Below are 18,956 nucleotides of genomic sequence, written 5' to 3' on the forward strand. Positions count from 1 at the left end.
GATTTCCTTGCACTGATGAAACAAGTCAAGTGAGTCATTAAATAATTGTTCAACATATTCATTCAAAAAGCTGATTCATGTCATATATAGGGATATAGAGACATCTTTGAGTGATTCAGTGAATCATTTGTGTAACAGATTCATTAAAAAAGCTGATTCACACAGTGATGAAACAAGTGAGAACTTTAAATAAGTAAATAATTTGTTTGACAGATTTGCTCAAAAAGCTGATTCATCCTGTGATGGAACAAGTTGAATGCTAATTTATACAGTAATGTAAGGAGGGGCATCTTTGAGTGATTCACAGAATCATTCAGTAAACAGATTTGTTCAAACAAGGTGGTTCATCCACTAATAAAACAAGTGAATTCTTTTAGTGATTCACTGAATCATTTGTGCAACAGATTCATTAAAAAGCTGAATCATCCAGTAATGAAACAAGTGAAATCTTTAAATGAGGAAGTGAATCATTCATTTGACAGATTTGCTCAAAAACGCTGATTCATATTGTGAAGGAATACGTAAAAAGCTAATTCATACAGCATTATACCAAGGGGCATCTTTGAGTGACTCACTGAATCATTCAGTTAACAGATTTGTTCAAACAAGCTGATTCATCCATGGGTAAAACAGGTGAATTATTTTAGTGATTTACTGAATTATTTGTGCAACAGATTCATCAAAAAGCTGAATCATCCAGTCATGAAATGAATTAAATCTTTAAATTAGTAAGTGAATCATTCATTTGACAGATTTGAGCAAAAAAGCTGATTCATCCCATTATGGAACAAGTTAAAGGCTAATTCATACAGCAGTGTAACGAGGGTCCTCTTTGAGTGACTCAATGAATCATTCAGTAAACGGATTTGTTCAAACAAGCTGATTCATCTACCGATAAAGGTCATCCACTCAACTATTTGTGCAACATATTCGTTAAAAAACTGAATCATCCAGTAATGAAACAAGGAGATTCTTTTAATGAGTAAGTGATTCAAAAAGTTGATTTCAATGAAGAAACAAGTGAAATCTATGAGTGAGTCAGTGAATCATTTGTTGGACAGATGATTGAAACAAGATAATTGAGTCATTCAATAATTTGGTCAACAGATTCATTCAAAAAGCTGATTCGTTGATTTTAATGGTAGTTCATACAGAGGTGAAACAAGGGATATCTGAGTGATTCACTGAATCATTTGTGCAACAGATTCCTTTAAAAAGCTGAACATAAAGATTTGCATTTTACTTGTTTCCCACACACAAAGTATGCTATGGCTTCAGACGCCTTGGAAAATAGCATATGAGTCATATGGGCTATTTTTAAAACACTTTTATGGTGCTCTTGTGTCCTTTTTGATGCATGAAAGCTTTGGTCCTCATTCACTGGAAAAAATGACCAGTACATTCTTTCAATGTCTCTTTTTTTAGTCCCATGTAAGACAAAAGTCATACAGGACTGAAGTTGCACTTCTTGGTGAATCATTTCTAACACATGTCCTTCTCTGTCTGTCACTTTAGATGAATATAAGATGAAGGGGGTGGAGGAGGTGAAGTACATGCGCGGAGAAGAGGACCGAGTAAACGCACGCAACCAGGAGAACCTGGTGAGATTCAAAACACACATGGGAAATTGCTTTTTGTTCAGTGATGCCTGTCATATTTTTTCTTTGTATTTGCATTCAGTCTGCTTGAGGCACATATGCTTGTTTTTGACGCACAGATAGAGAAGTAAAACTAAGTGTATGCAGCGAGTGCCAACATGTTTGGAATGTGGGAGAGGGAAGTTGACAAATTTTCCCCCTTTGTCTCTTACTCTCATGCTTAGGCAGCCACATACCAGACAAAATTCAATTTTCTCCAGTTCTCATAAACACACTCACTCAAATGTTCTGGGACATCTGGCTTTGTCTGGACTATTTTTTTGCCTAATAATAAAATGATAATAAACTTTAATAAAAGAATATATGGAGACACAATGGCTCAGTGGTCTCCTCACAGCAAGAAGGTCACTGGTTCAAGTCCTGGCTGGGCCAGGTTCCGGTTTCCCCCACAGTCCAAAGATATTCCCTATAGGTGAATTGAATAAATTAAATCGTCCGTAGTGTATGTGTGTGAATGAGTGTCTATGGATGTTTCCCAGTACTGGGTTGCAGCTGGCAGGGCATCCGCTGTGTAAAACATGCTGGATAAGTTGGTGGTTCAGTCCTCTGTGGTGACCCCTAATGAATAAAGGAAATAACCCGAAGGTGAATGAATGAAGTAATGAAATAAATTCATTTAGTTAACTTTAGCTTTTACTAAGCCTATTAAAATGTCTTTCCTTTAATGTACATCTTTATTTTATTTATTTTTTTTACGTAAAGCTCTATACACATGCATATAGTTTTTTCCACTTTTCTTGTATTGTGACAATTCTGACCTTTAAATACCAAAATAAAGCAGCCAAACAGATGGTTTAATACTTTATGGAAATGACATCTGTTATAGTTGGTTAACCTTTTCACCTGTTAAAGTAGTAATAATGTCACTGCCAGCTTGTTAAACGCTGCCATTGACATGCAAATATGGGTCGTCATATGTTAATGCTATATGGTAATGTGCTCAGCGGGGGTGTAACCTGCATTTATTTTTTCCTTTTTATTTCTTTTCCAAAATACATATTTAAGCTTTTGTCCAATATAGAAAAAATCTGCTGTTTTAGATTTACATTTGTTACACCAAACACATGCTGTTTACGCTATTTAGCATGTTTATGCTGTGAGTTACATACGGAGAAAACATAAACAAATTTGTCATGTAAAAGTCACATTTTAGAAAAACAACATAGTAAAATGGGCCCTAAATAAAACCAAATATGTATAAACTTGTATTTTAGTTTCCCTCTTTCAAATACAAGTTATTTAACAGTATTTAGATCGCAAAAGGAATGGAAAGTATTCGAATAATACAAACAAATTATAGTGGCTTTTACTATAGACTGCGTTTCTTCTAAATGTCAGACATAAAATTTATTTAAAGCCAAACTGAAACTACTGGTGTGATTTGAGATTTAAAAACAAATGTTTGGAGTGGAATGATACTGCGATCAGAATAAAATTGTCATGTTTTAACCCTTATGGCCACAGTAGGATTTTTTTCACTGCTAGAGAGCTGTATTTACAACAAACAAAGGCATAGCTTGATTACGTAATGACCAAGTGTGGAATCATGGGAGTTGTGGTCTTCAATACAGCCTAAGAGACTTCTGGATGGATGAACAAACATATTCCAAACTTATTATGGCAGTATGAAGCAGAGAAAGAAAGCTGTCAAAGCAAAACTAAAGCAAAAGCAATTGCTGATGAGAGACGAGTGCGACACTCGACACTTATGATACAGTCTAGCACTTTCCAATTCTTTGATTTCAATTATTTCATCTTTCTTTCAATTAATTGCGGTTTTATCATCATACTAAATACATTTTAGGGTTCTGTTATAATGGTGCTCTGTCCAGTCTAATAAAACACACAGCATAATAAAGCATCTTTGATGTTTCCCAGTTTTCTAAAAAACAGACAAACCAGAAATCGAGGCTGTGTAATTATGGTCCGAATTACTGGGCAATTAATGCTTGATGCTCCTCGAAGGACGTGAAAACACGATGTATGGGGAGATCACCCCTTTAATACTGAGAAATGGTTCACTCTGATCTGTATTTTAAATAATCCATTCATTAATTTTCATTCCGCTTAGTCCCATTATTAATCAGGGGTCACCACAGCGGAATGAACCACCAACTTATCCAGCATATATTTTACACTGAGGATGCCCTTCCAGCTGCAACCCAGTAGTGGGAAATATCCATACACACTCATACACTACGGTCAATTTAGTTTAATCAATTCACCTGTACTGCATGTCTTTGGACTGTGGGGGAAACCGGAGCACCAGGAGGAAACCCACGAGAACATGGGGAGAACATGCAAACTCCATACAGAAATGCTAACTGATATAGCCAGGACTCAAACCAGCGACCTTCTTGTTGTGGGGAGACAGTGCTAACCACTGGGCCACTGTGTCACCCCATTTTAAATAATAATGTTAATAATTAAAGTAATAGATAATATTTAACAACCGTTTTAACAGTTCATACCATTGTGAATGCAAAATCGTGCCAATCAGTCTCTGCAAGGAAAAAAAAAAATCCAACTGCAACTGGCAGATCTAGAGCACCGATAGACATCCTAAATGTTCACATAAATTTGGTGTTTTATCAACATATAGCCTGAATTTAAAGTCAAATTGGATGCATAGTTTGACCTAACTTTATAGTAACACCTGAAATAGCTAATCAGAATATACTGTCAGAATACACAAAGTAATCCCTCGAAACACTGAAAAATTATGATTATAAATCAGATGTAATTATAAATAAATATACATAAATGACTGAAACATGTATTTCACAAACTAACAAGTTGACCCCTGTGATCGTCAATGTATAATTCCCATCCTGTGTATAATGTCATTAAAATAGTCATAGAAACGCACTTCATGTCTCTATTAAAATTGCTTGTTCTAGGATTTGAACATTCTTTGGCTACGTCTACTCTTATGCAGATAAATTTGAAGAGGCGTTTTCATCTAACAATGCTGCATGTCCACACTATCGTTTTCAATTCTTCCCAAAAAATGTTCATCCACACTAAAACGACTGAAAATTCATGTACTGTTCATGGGTACAGACATAAGACGCTTTTACCTGCATCATATCTGCCTGGCTTTTATTTACTTTCCGTCTCTTTGAAACTTTTTTTTATTAGAATATGCAAGTAGTACACAAAATGGGATCACATACTAAAAAAACAAAACAACAACAAAAACATGATGACAGTGTGTGTGTGTCTGTAAAGGTAACTAGGTGGATGGTCAGAGTACATATATAAGAAAAAAAATATATACTGCATATACATCAACAACATGTAAAACAGTCATTAAATGAAACAAATAGCATAGATATAAATAAAATAGATAGAGAAAAAAATCAATCAGTGGTAAAGAGTGACAACAATGATAGCAATGTGATGGTAGTAATAATGAAAAGAAAGGACAACAGTAATAACGACTGACAACAACAATATTAATAATTACAAGTACTACACCAACTACTACTACTACAGAAAATTACTAAAATACTACTACAACAACTACTACTATTGATACTACTACAACTGATACTACTACAACAACATTTACCACTACTACTAGTCATACTACTACAACGACTGCTACTGCAACATCTACATCGACAACATCTGCTACTTCTAATACTACTACACCAATGACAACCACTGCTACTACAACATCTACTAATTCTGATACTACTACACCAATGACAACCACTGCTACTACAACATCTACTAATTCTAATACTACTACACCAATGACAACCACTGCTACTACAACATCTACTAATTCTGATACTACTACACCAATGACAACCACTGCTACTACAACATCTACTAATTCTGATACTACTACACCAATGACAACCACTGCTACTACAACATCTACTAATTCTGATACTACCACACCAATGACAACCACTGCTACTACAACATCTACTAATTCTAATACTACCACACCAATGACAACCACTGCTACTACAACATCTACTAATTCTGATACTACTACACCAATGACAACCACTGCTACTACAACATCTACTAATTCTGATACTACTACACCAATGACAACCACTGCTACTACAACATCTACTAATTCTGATACTACTACACCAATGACAACCACTGCTACTACAACATCTACTAATTCTGATACTACTACACCAATGACAACCACTGCTACTACAACATCTACTAATTCTGATACTACTACACCAATGACAACACTGCTACTACAACATCTACTAATTCTGATACTACTACACCAATGACAACACTGCTACTACAACATCTACTAATTCTAATACTACTACACCAATGACAACCACTGCTACTACAACATCTACTAATTCTGATACTACCACACCAATGACAACCACTGCTACTACAACATCTACTAATTCTAATACTACTACACCAATGACAACCACTGCTACTACAACATCTACTAATTCTGATACTACTACACCAATGACAACCACTGCTACTACAACATCTACTAATTCTGATACTACTACACCAATGACACCACTGCTACTACAACATCTACTAATTCTGATACTACTACACCAATGACAACCACTGCTACTACAACATCTACTAATTCTAATACTACTACACCAATGACAACCACTGCTACTACAACATCTACTAATTCTGATACTACTACACCAATGACAACCACTGCTACTACAACATCTACTAATTCTGATACTACTACACCAATGACAACCACTGCTACTACAACATCTACTAATTCTGATACTACTACACCAATGACAACCACTGCTACTACAACATCTACTAATTCTGATACTACTACACCAATGACAACCACTGCTACTACAACATCTACTAATTCTGATACTACTACACCAATGACAACCACTGCTACTACAACATCTACTAATTCTGATACTACCACACCAATGACAACCACTGCTACTACAACATCTACTAATTCTAATACTACCACACCAATGACAACCACTGCTACTACAACATCTACTAATTCTGATACTACTACACCAATGACAACCACTGCTACTACAACATCTACTAATTCTGATACTACTACACCAATGACAACCACTGCTACTACAACATCTACTAATTCTGATACTACTACACCAATGACAACCACTGCTACTACAACATCTACTAATTCTAATACTACTACACCAATGACAACACTGCTACTACAACATCTACTAATTCTGATACTACTACATCAATGACAACCACTGCTACTACAACATCTACTAATTCTGATACTACTACACCAATGACGTCTACTATAACTGCTACTACTTCAACTACTACTTCAACAAGCACAACTACTACTACAATCACTACTACTATTACAACAAGGACAGCAACCTGAATAATGACAATGGTAGAAATACTTATAATGATAATAATCAGGAGATAACAGGAGGACAAGTCAGAACAGTAATACTAATAATGGTAACAAAAGTAGAAGTAATAATATTAATAATATGAATAATGATAGTGAGGAGGTTTGTATGGAATAAAATCACTGTCATTAATATTTCGTGCGTAAATAAAATTCACGCATCCGTGATTATAAAATCGTAAAGGAAAACGGAGCGTACTCGTAATTTTAAGGGGCTACAATTCCAAAATCTGCAATTAGAACAGACACAGATACGACATTTTGTTTTTCTGTTTGTTTATGACTGATAAATTTACGATGAGTGTACTTTACAAACACGAATTACAGTTTCTCCACGGACACGAAGTCCTGATTACGAGTACGAATCAAACAGCGACACTTCACTGTCAAAAATACGTCACCGCTTCCACAGGCATTAATAAACAAGCGAGAGTCATCGATCATAACGGCGCGCCTGCTGGACGTTCGAGCTTACACACACCGTCTCAGATAAGATTTCTGTTATTCCCTCTTTGAGAAATGTCCGTCATGAGCTGTAATAAAGGTTGAGACTCAATGAGGTCCTATTTCGCTGTGTTTCTTGGACATTTTACAGAATCAAAATGAAGAACGGGCCGAGGATAGAGAGCTAGCATAATGTCAGTTAACGTTACAGGCAGCGAGCGCAGAGTCTCTCAGTGAATCACTTAACTATAACATGACATCTGTTGATTAAGTCACCTATTTTAACTGTTTAAATAACTCTCAAATACTCTAAGATCACCAGAGAACACAAATTAAATTAGACAGATTTATCCAGTATAGGTAGATAAAACAAAGAAAAGTTTTACTCTTATCAATTAATTAACTTTAAATAAACCAGAATAAGCAAAATATAATGTGGTAATTAAACAATCACCAATATAGAACAAACACACACGGAAAGAGGGAAACGCACCGAATAGTATACGGCTAGATGGTAATATAAATGTTTATGGTAATAGTTTATTAATTATAGTAATACAATATAATGTAACTAATAGTTTAATCAAGTAATATAACAAACAGATAATAACAAATAACATAACAAACATTTATATCAATAGTTACTAATACCTTACTTTGTACAAATTTAAAGATAATATAAATATATAAATATATATATATATATATATATATATATATATATATATATATATATATATATATATATATATATATATATATATATATATCTGATCATATCATCTCCTCTCCATTCATCAATGAGGAGCTTAATTATTCAGCTTTCAGATGACATACAGGATAGTTTCAGATGATTGCCCCTCATGTCTGGTTTTGTGGTCCGGGGTCACATATTTAACATTTATTTATTTTGATTCATAGTCTCATAAATGTTTAACGTTACAAACTTCTGGTGAGCACAAACCCTCAATTATTTAAACTGCCTTTTGCTGATATCTTCATTACATATTAGATCAATGGTCGATCTGGCTTTAAAAAAGGTGACTTGATCAACACATGTCATGTTATAGTTGAACACCGTTCAGTGATTCACTGAGAGACCTGTAATGTTAACTGACATTATGCTAGCTCTCTATCCTCGGCCCGTTCTTAATTTTGATTCAGTAAAATGTCCAAGAAACACAGCGAAATAGGACCTCATTGAGTCTCAACCTTTATTACAGCTCATGACGGACATTTCTCAAAGAGGGAATAACAGAAATCTTATCTGAGACGGTGTGTGTGGAGCTCGAACGTCCAGCGGGCGCGCCGTTATGATCGATGACTCTCGCTTGTTTATTAATGCCTGTGGAAGCGGTGACGTATTTTTGACAGTGAAGTGTCGCTGTTTGATTCGTACTCGTAATCAGGACTTCGTGTCCGTGGAGAAACTGTAATTCGTGTTTGTAAAGTACACTCATCGTAAATTTATCAGTCATAAACAAACAGAAAAACAAAATGTCGTATCTGTGTCTGTTCTAATTGCAGATTTTGGAATTGTAGCCTCGTAAAATTACGAGTACGCTCCGTTTTCCTTTACGATTTTATAATTACGGATGCGTGAATTTTATTTACGCACGAAATATTAATGACAGTGATTTTATTCCATAGGTTTGAAGCTTTTGGCAGAATGTCACAACTGTCGTCTGCTTCTGCTGCTGAACCACAGCCACCAGTAAACATTCCATGTCCTTTAAAGAGAGGCAATATGGAGCATGTACAAACTCATATTAAGCTTTAATAAAGTCGTCAAACCGGACAGCACCCAAAGCATCTGCGTTAAAATGTAGTCCACCATGTTAGCTGATTGGTCACATGACTAAACTGCGTCATCGTTTTCTAAAGCCTCCTCCTGAAAATGCCACCTCTGTGTGGATGGAAGACCGAAAAAGAGAGAAAAATATGCAGTTTTAAACAAAAACATTCGTGTGGACAATTATAAAATTGTATAACGCTGTTTTAATTTTTTGGGAATATTTGGGGTAATGTTTGTATATTTTAATGAAAAAAATCTTTCATATTGTGCCTTTATTGCCCACAGCTATCGACATTGTAACCAAGAATCTCTTACGTTTCATTAAACTGTCTAGTTGCATCATAAACACACACAATCTCTGCACAATACACTGAACTATTAAGCTTCAAACTGAGCTATTTTCCACTACACATCCCCTTTTAGACTGGCCTGTGTTAATGAAGCTGTACAGGCGGAGCAGGTGTTGGGATGCCCGTGTTCTGATAAGCGGGTTCACAGAATAACAGCGAGGCAGTGAAAGCGAGGGCAGTCCCGTCTCTCGCTGTCTCTCAGCAGGGCATCATTCTCATTAGCGGTGGCCAGAGTAAGGTCACTCCCAGGGCCTCAGTATCACGCTGTGTCCCAGGCAGAGAAGCTGCTTCTGGCTCACATCCAGGAGCCGACGGGGCCTCTGCACCGAAGGGCCACCAGGGACTTGGAGTTTGGCTCCATTGTGAACAGTAGTAAGTGCAAACGTATTCATTCTGGGTGTGTTTGCAGGAGAAGAGCTCGACGCAGCACAGGACCAAACAGCACAAAGAGGTGCCCGGGCCCAGCGCCAACAAGACCAAGTGAGTGGGTTTATGCATGCGTCTTTGTGTTTGCGCCATGCGTGTGTTTCTGTTTGTTTTGTGTATGCTGGTGAGGGCATTTGAGTTCTCGCTCTGTTGAAAACGTGCCAGAAGTCTGTAAATTGTGTGTGGTTTGGATTGGTTTGTTTTGCTTCGCGGCCGGTTTTATCCCCTCTGGATCTCATTTGCATGTTCTGTTTGAGTGTAACGTGCCATATGTTTTGCAACTTATTGTATGTAAACATGAGGTGTTTATTGCCTTCGGATGTAATTGTCTATTTCAGGGTGTTTAATTGGTATAATTGTTTCTAGTGAAATAGTATTTGTAAAGCAACAGTGATAACAAAAACAACAACTGAACTGTGATTATTATAAGAATAAAAATCGAGCATGTTTTTTTTATCTTTAAGTCATTTAAAGTATTATTTCAATCATAGATTAAGTTTCACCCTTATTTAATTTCAAGCTAGGGGTGTAAATATACCATTATTTACAATAACCATTGCACAACTTGTGCTTTTAGTGTACTTTTCCATTATCAAAATGATTGCAGGCATGACTGCGCACTTTCAAAGATCTTTCTTTTTCCTCAGTATCTCTTCATTTCAGACATTTTTAACAGAGGGTTTTAACTGTTAACTTTAGCATTATTAATTCATTATTACTTATCATTTATATTCTGTAAATATAATAATATAATCCAGTGCTTCCCACAAGTTTGAAGTATAGTTGTGGTGGTAGCCTGATCAAAACACACCATTTACCCACATCACATAAATAGTTAACTATATGGGGCACATAAACCACAATTTTATTCTTAACAATATTTTTAGTTATTAATAAACTGTTATAAATTGTTTCTTTTCAATGGGTTAAAGTTTAAAAAGACTTATAAATTAAAAAGGAAAGAGCCATGTGCACCCATTGACAGGTAAAATCTGCTTCTCTCTATCTCACATTTAAGTTCAGGTTGCTTTATTGGCATGACATTTTGGTGTCATTTAAGATGTATAAAATATTTAATATATTGACATCATCAACTTAAGAAAATAAACAGCAAATAAGAAAGAAATGACAGAAAAAAAGGAATAAAAACAGACAAAATCTCAAATAAATATAATAATTACAAAATTAAAACATGTAGATCAGGGGCCACCAAACTTGTTCCTGGAGGGCCGGTGTCCTGCAGATTTTAGCTCCAAACCTAATCAAACACACCTGAACGAGCTAATCAAGGTCTTACTAGGTATACTTGAAACACCCAGCCAGGTGTGTTGAGGCAAGTTTGAGCTAAACCCTGCAGGGACACCGGCCCTCCAGGACCGAGATTGGTGACCCCTGATGTAGATTATTGAAATGAGTAAACGAGAGAGAATTTTCCACTACGCAATCGATCGTGGATGTTTGGTTATACTGCTTGGATACAAAAAAATTGTAAAAGGATGGTTAGAATACAAAAAAAGTGTTACTAAATATACTTGGGCGGCTGTTAATATATGAGCGGTCTGCCCAAGTAAAGTCTATGTGTGGGAAGCACTGTAAATATTCTGAATTCTAGACATGACCATTTTTTGTACTGCTGAATAGTTATGTAAAAAAAACTTTTCTAGACTTATTAGTTATGGTTTTGAGTAAAATGTTAATATTCATCATGTTGCATAAAGGTCTAATACCATTTATTCCAATTTAATGGCAATTGCTTAGTTTTTATTTGTTGTGATTGAAAGACGGGGTGGCACGGTGGTTCAGTGGTCAGCACTGTCACCTTACAGCAAGCAGTTCACTGGTTCGAGTTCTGGCTGGGCCAGTTGGCATTTCTGTGTGGAGTTTGCATATTCTCCCCTTGTTGGCATGGGTTTCCTCCGAGTGCTCCGGTTTTCCCCACAGTCTAAAGACAAGCGCTATAAGTGAATTGGATGAACTAAATTAGATTTCAAGAGTTCACACTTAGCTGATGATTGATAATACAGCTTGTTTGGCATGCTGTCCCAGGAGAGAGCCCTGACCTTATGAGATCCTCGAGCCCTGGGCTCCCATTAGCAGGGCGAAAGGGGAGTTTGAGCTCAGGTAGATCTTGATGACCCCCCCCACCCACCCTCCAGCTTTTTCTGGCTATTGACAGATATAGGATGGCTGAGGAGAGGTGTACTCGCTAAGAGCTTGGCTATGATAAAAATTTGGTATGTTCAATTTACTTAGATTGCATGTTTTTGGACTGTGGAAGGAAACCGGAGAACCGGGGGAAAACCCACTCGAGCATGGGAAGAAAGAGCAAACTCCACACAGAAATGTCAACTGGTTTAGAAGGGACTTAAACCGGAGATATTCTTGCTTTGAGGCAACAGTGCTAATCACTGGGCCGCCGTGTCGCCCATCTGGATAGGAGAGGGAGTAAGGGTGGGGATTCTTCAAGACGAAGATACTGAGATAATAAAACTCTGGTTATTTATAGTGAGTTAGGGATCATCTGATTATCAATCGTGAGCTGATGTGGGACCAGCGGAGGACAATCATAACCGCATGATCCTCTCGAAATTAGTTTATAAATAAACTTAACGTAGTGTATGAGTGTGTGAATGTGAGTGTATTGGTGTTTCCCAGTACTGGGTTGCAGCTGGAAGGGCATCCGCTGCGTAAAACATATGCTGGAATAGTTGGCGGTTCATTCTGCTGTGGTGACCCCTTACAAATAAGCGACAAAGCCGAAGGAAAATAAATGAATGATTGAAAGATGAAGGTTTTTCTTCCAAATATTGATTTCTTAACTGTTCTGAAGTTAAAATATTGCCACTGAGTTGTCTAAAATGGAATGTAAACACAACACCTTTTTGTTATTTTATACAAAAATTATGTTTTGTTTATGGTTTTTACGTTTTTTTTTATTTATTTTTTTTTATGAAATCTTCATTAATTCTTTCTACAGAATTTCATAGATGACCAAGGAAGTTGAGAGTTAAATTTTTTACAAGCTCTTCACATATTGGCAATATTAAAATATTAAACAAACATATTTAATAATTAATAAACCATTAAAAATATTTAAAAAAAAACAATGAACACAAAAATTCTTACATATAGCATCTTTACTGGTAGATTGATTTATATGGTAACCTTTAATATTTTATGACTGTTTATTTAATGGACGTTAATTTTCACTGATCTGCGATGCATTTTAAACATGCTGCACAGAATACTACTACATATGTTGATCGAAACGTCTGGATGAAAAGAAATTGTAGTTGGGGGGCATGTTCATTAACGAACAGTTCATTATTGTTTTATGTGTGTCGATGCAGTAATGTTCAGTTAATGTGCTGTGTGTGTGTGGAGAGGGTTTATGGCCCCTGCTGCTGTAATGTGTCTATAAAAATGATTCCTGCCCAGCCACTCTGGGTCCTACAGGAGCTGGTAGCCTTGTGTGTGTCTGTGTGTCTGTGTGTATGCACGAGAGTGTGTGCTTGTGCTCTTTATGCTGGTTGTAATGGAAAATTTGAGTGTATTTGTTGCTTCCCTTCTCCTACCCCCTCTAACTTCCTCTCTTTTTCTCTCTCCTTCTCTCAGCATTCATACGTCAGAGAGTCAGCAGGAGTTCTTCAGAATGCTGGATGAGAAGATTGAGAAGGTGAGGGAGGAATGGAGGGAAAACAAAATGAGGCACAGAAGTAAAGGAGGAAGCAGATGGGTTCCACTTTTTAAAGGGGCGGCGGTGTACTGTATATGAAACCGCTCGTTTATCTAGATTGTGACATTTAAAAGATTGGCTTGTCATTCCGACCATGTGCTTCGCCTGTCTGGTACTTCCTGTTGAGCTCTGGAGATAAAATGATGTATTTATGGATCTGCTTTTTTCCCCATTACTTCCCTCTTTCTCTCTCACTCGCTCTCTCTTATCTGTCTTTGTGTCTAAGGTTTGAGATCAGTTGGATTTAAACGTATTATAATTAAACATTTTAGATTTTAATAATAATAATCTGATATTGTACTATAATAATAATAATAATAATAATAATAATAATAATAATAATAATAATAATAATAATAATAATAAATAATTAATTTATTTTCCTTCAGCTTTGTCCCTTATTTATCAGGCCACAGCGGAATGAACCGCCAACTATTCCAACATATGTTTTACGCAGTGGATGCCCTTCCAGCTGCAACTCAGTACAGGGAAACACCCATACACTCTCACATTCACACACACTCATACACTAATTTTGCTTACCCAATTCATTTATAGTTCATATATTTGGATTGTGGGGGAAACCAGAGCACCTGGAGGAAACTCGCGCGAACAAGGGGAGAACATGCAAACTCCACACAGAAATGCCAACTGGTCCAGCCAGGACTCGAACCAGTGACTTATTTTGCTGTGATAACACAGAGAGAGCATGATTAATAATAATTATTATTATTATTAATAAATAATAATTTATTTACCCAACTAAAAAATTATAGAAAATGTAAGAGAGAATCACTGACTAACTGTCCTCACAGTCATTTTTACATGTGATGAAATCGAATCTATTAGTGTTGTGAATATTTTGAATATTTATTTTGGTTGCTATATTAATAAATTACAATCAGATCTGACTGTTTAGAATGAAATACTTTGTAAAAGTGTCAGTTCAATTGTACAAGCGGATGTAGTGGAGTAAGTTTGTAAAAATTTGATTTCGTGGTGGCTCTTGTTTTCTGTTTACACAAACTGCTTAACAGAATATATTTCAGATTTGGCAAAAAAAAAAAAATATATATATATATATATATAAAACCCCTGGTTTAAGACCTTGTCCTGTTACAAGATTTCAGCAATAAGCAAATAAAACTATTTATGTAACTAAATACATGGCGAACACTACTGCTTGCTATTCTATTTTCAGTTCTTTTTAAAAATAGAAAATAAATTAATTGCATTTAGGCTAGGCTAGTTTATTTATGTAGCACATTTCATACACAATGGTAATTAAAAGTGCTTTACATAAGAATAAATGAAACCAGTATAATAAATAAAAAATAAGAAGAATAAAAATTATTAAACCTATAAAAAAATATTAAAATGTGGTAAATCAGGTTTTAAAGGAACGAAAAAAAAAAGAAAGACATTTGCAGAATGATCTGGTCCTATTATGACAGTAATGCACAGGGCAACGTTTTAAGCAATGTTGCTGGGCAATATTGCAGAGCGATGTTGCTTGGCTAATTTCCTATCGAGTATAGGCAAACAATTTTACCTGGATCCGGTTGCCCTAATTATTTGCCCTGTGCCTCACTTTCTTACCCATTAATGGCATCACTTTCCAAAGTATCCAGCAACACTGCTCTAAAACACGCTTAGTGTATCATCAGCATAACACTCTCTATTCTATTCTGTTTTCTATTCAGTCTCATAACAAATATTTATATGCAGCATAAGCACACTGTAAAACCCAATAAGTTAAGGCAACTCAAACCGTTTGAGGAAACCGATTGCAACAAACCACTTGAGTTAAAAAAACTAATCTTTATAAGTACTGTGAACTTACCCTATTTAAGTTGAAGTAATGAGGTATTTAATTAACTTATTACCTTCAACACTGAGTTCAAAACTCTTTTCCATTAAGTAGAATTACCTTTCAGTATATTTTGAGTTAACTACACTTATGTCATTTGATTAAAGTTGACTGCTGCGTTCTACAATGTATCTCCGCTCCCTACACTTTCCTGTCTGTAAAATCCCCACTGTCCTTACAAATAAAAGTGAAAATCCCTAAACAGTAATTAGAAAAAAAAATACATTTGCTAGCCCTCAAGTGCTTCCAAAACTAAGAGGTTTTATTTCTGTTGAACACAAAATATATTTTGAAGACAGCTGAAAACAGGCAGCATGGTGGATCAGTGGTTAACACTGTAGTCTCACAGCAAAATAAGTCACTGGTTCGAGTTTGCATGTTCTTCCCTTGTTCGCATGAGTTTCCTCCAGGTGCTCCGGTTTTCCCCACAGTCCAAAGACATGCGCTATAGGTGAATTGAATAAACTAAATTGTCTGTAGTGTATGAGTGTGTGTGTGTGTGTGTGTGTGTATGCGTGTGCGTGTGTGTGTGTGTGTGTGTGTGTGTTTGAATGAGTGTGTATGGGTGTTTCCCAGTACTGGGTTGCAGCTGAAAGGGCATCGGCTGCGTAAAACATATGCTGGAATAGTTGGCGGTTCATTCCGCTGTGGCAACCTCTGAAATAGAGACTAAGCCGAAGGAAAATAATGAATGAATGAAGGCTGAAAACCTGAAACTACTACTCATAGGTTACTTCCTTCAGAATATCTTGTTTGGTATTCAACAGAAGAAAGTCAAACAGGTTTGGAACAAGCAAAGGCGGAGTAAACGTTGACAGAATGATGAGCTTTGGGTGAACTATCGCTTTGTCTGGATCTTTTTCCCATTTGAAACTGGAGAAACTCTTGTATTCTGTGTTTCTCATATCAGCTTCTCCTTGGATAAGATTTACTATTCTTGAGGAGGGAAATTTTGGCTGGAGCTACCTGGCAACTGAAAAAATGTTTTGTCGCTCAGAGGGATAGGATATAAATATTATATCGTTTTAATTTCTGCTTTAATCTTCTCCAGGGTCGGGACTACTGCTCGGAGGAGGAGGAGGAGGAGGACGATGTGACATAGCAGAGAGGTGCCAGATCTTGCCAGAGATGGAAAAAGAGAGCGAGTGTGAACTCAAAAATCAGTGTTTCCTATGTCTGTGACACTCTGTCGGTCTGAGAGCGAGTGTGCGTGCGTGTGTGAGTGCGTGAGAGTGTGTGCTTGTGAGAGCGAAAGAGCGCAGGACTTTTCCTCATAGGCTGTTGCACCCTTGACCCCTTCTCCTCTCTCGGGGTTGCCTTGCTTGGAGAATCTAGATGGTTTTGGGTGAAGAAAGAACAGCTTGATTGATGTATTATCAACACAGACTCACTCTGATGTGAAATGACGACCCGCCGTCCCCCCCTCCTCCTACAGCCAGCATTGAAACGGCCCCCTTCCTCCGACTGAGAGAGAGATTATGTCGAGGAAAGCAAGATGAAAGGAAATGGAGAGAAGAAAGACGACATGCCCCTCCCAGTCCTTGTTTTAAGTGGCAGGCCAGAGAAAAATCTGACATACGGAGGATCGAGAGGAGAGCTTACCATCATCTTCTGGAGAGAGAACGGAGAGCGAATGTAAAGATGGAGTGTTGTGGGTTTTTGGGACTGAACAAGAGAGATATTTTAATAAGAGCGACTTTATGTATGAACGAACTGGCTGATTATTTTGATATTTTGATAAAGAACGAGGTGGCAAGTTTTTGAACATTTGATCTGGACTCCTGCCTTTTGAAGGACCTTTTTTTTTATTTTGTCAAGATTGATTTGTTTGTTCCATAAATGTGTTGCTTTTTTGCATAGATCAGACCTCCTCAAGCTTGTGCTGTAAAGGTCAGGGCTGTGCGGTGACCCCATAACACACTCGATCACACATGCATAGGCCAAATTAATCACCCCACCCTCTTTCCAAACATAGTAGTTCTCACTTTCAATTTGAATATCCTGGTATTATTTGTAAAGTTCTCAGAAAATGGGCGGAAACATGGTCAGACTTGTTACCCACGCACAAACCCAAACATAGCCCTAACAGCAAGCCGCAAGATGGCACAATTTAACGTACAGATCTGTATCAACTGTCGAGGCTTTTCTTAATATAGTTAATTGACTGTGAAGAAAGCAAACTGGGATTGTTTGAGGTTTTCAGTGTGTTAATTTATGTCTGAGAGCCAGGTTTGACCATGTTAATCGTTGTCAGAGGGATGAGGTGTCTGCTGTAGGCCTGTTTATGTTTAGCTATGTTTCTCGTTCAGTTGAGTTGGCTATAATGCATAAAATTCAGAGACCACTACACTGGTCTGAGGTGGGATGGGGTCACTTTGGAGACACAGCGCCGACCAAGCATCTGTAATTATAATTAGTGGATTAAATCCTTTTTAATGTTTATTTTCGATATGTTTTCTTTTTCTATTAAAATATAAGACACGGGAGCTGTGGTTTCTGTTTGTGTGCTGTCTCGCCCATTTATTAGGTGTGTGTGTGTGTGTGTGTAGGTACGTACTGCTTTGCTGACATCATTAATCTATTCCAGCGTCATATTTCCTGTTGGTGGTCTGACTCATAACGTTTAAAATACTTAATGGGTTCTGGGGTTCGAATTTCAAATGCAGAAATGTGCAGATGGCATTTACACAAGTGGGTTAATGTATAACATCTTACAATTGTTTAACTATACTGTTAAAATAGCTGTCCGACATCACGTCTTTTCGAAGAGTTCACACAGAGATGAGACACAGGAGATGTTGACAAACCAACGCGAAGCATATGTTCGTTTTAATTACACTCACTTGTTGTGGTTTGTCTCCACCTGCAGATTGAAAGGCAGCACTACACTATAATATGTGACATTTTTAGACTTTTCAACATCAGTTGTGACTCCTGGGCCGTTTTAATCCAGATTTGGAAAGAATAAAATTGAATCCAGATTTGGAAATCCCATGTTTTGCTATCCAGGATTAGTTAATTAGTTAGTTTGTTTATATAGCACAGTTTTACCAACAAAACGTTGCCCAAAGTGCTGAGCACAATCAAATTAAAATAAGCAATACAGCACATGCATAACAATTAAAACCTAAGACAAACCCCTAAACATTAAAAAAGACTCAGATGCTAAAGAACAGAGATGCAGTTTCAGAAGATTTTTAAAAACAGATAAAGTTGGAGCGTGTCTAATGTAGGGTGGAATCTTGTCCCAATATTTTT

The 18,956-nt window shown here is 36.7% G+C and overlaps 1 protein-coding gene across 3 annotated transcripts in view; it reads left to right on the plus strand.

The window, feature by feature from the left end:
• The window catches only part of zgc:92140 (uncharacterized protein LOC447854 homolog), a 63,657-nt gene extending 45,473 nt beyond the window's left edge, over positions 1-18,184 (plus strand). For all 3 annotated transcript variants that reach the window (XM_056463796.1, XM_056463797.1, XM_056463798.1), the window contains exons 3-6: positions 1,516-1,601; positions 10,076-10,146; positions 13,708-13,768; positions 16,750-18,184. In XM_056463796.1, the coding sequence (XP_056319771.1) occupies positions 1,516-1,601; positions 10,076-10,146; positions 13,708-13,768; positions 16,750-16,800 (269 nt within the window). In that variant the 3' untranslated portion in view covers positions 16,801-18,184. The remainder of the gene's footprint in view (positions 1-1,515; positions 1,602-10,075; positions 10,147-13,707; positions 13,769-16,749) is intronic.
• Positions 18,185-18,956: the final 772 nt, after the last annotated feature.

Source organism: Danio aesculapii, chromosome 8 (assembly GCF_903798145.1).
Source record: "Danio aesculapii chromosome 8, fDanAes4.1, whole genome shotgun sequence".
Taxonomy (NCBI): domain Eukaryota; kingdom Metazoa; phylum Chordata; class Actinopteri; order Cypriniformes; family Danionidae; genus Danio; species Danio aesculapii.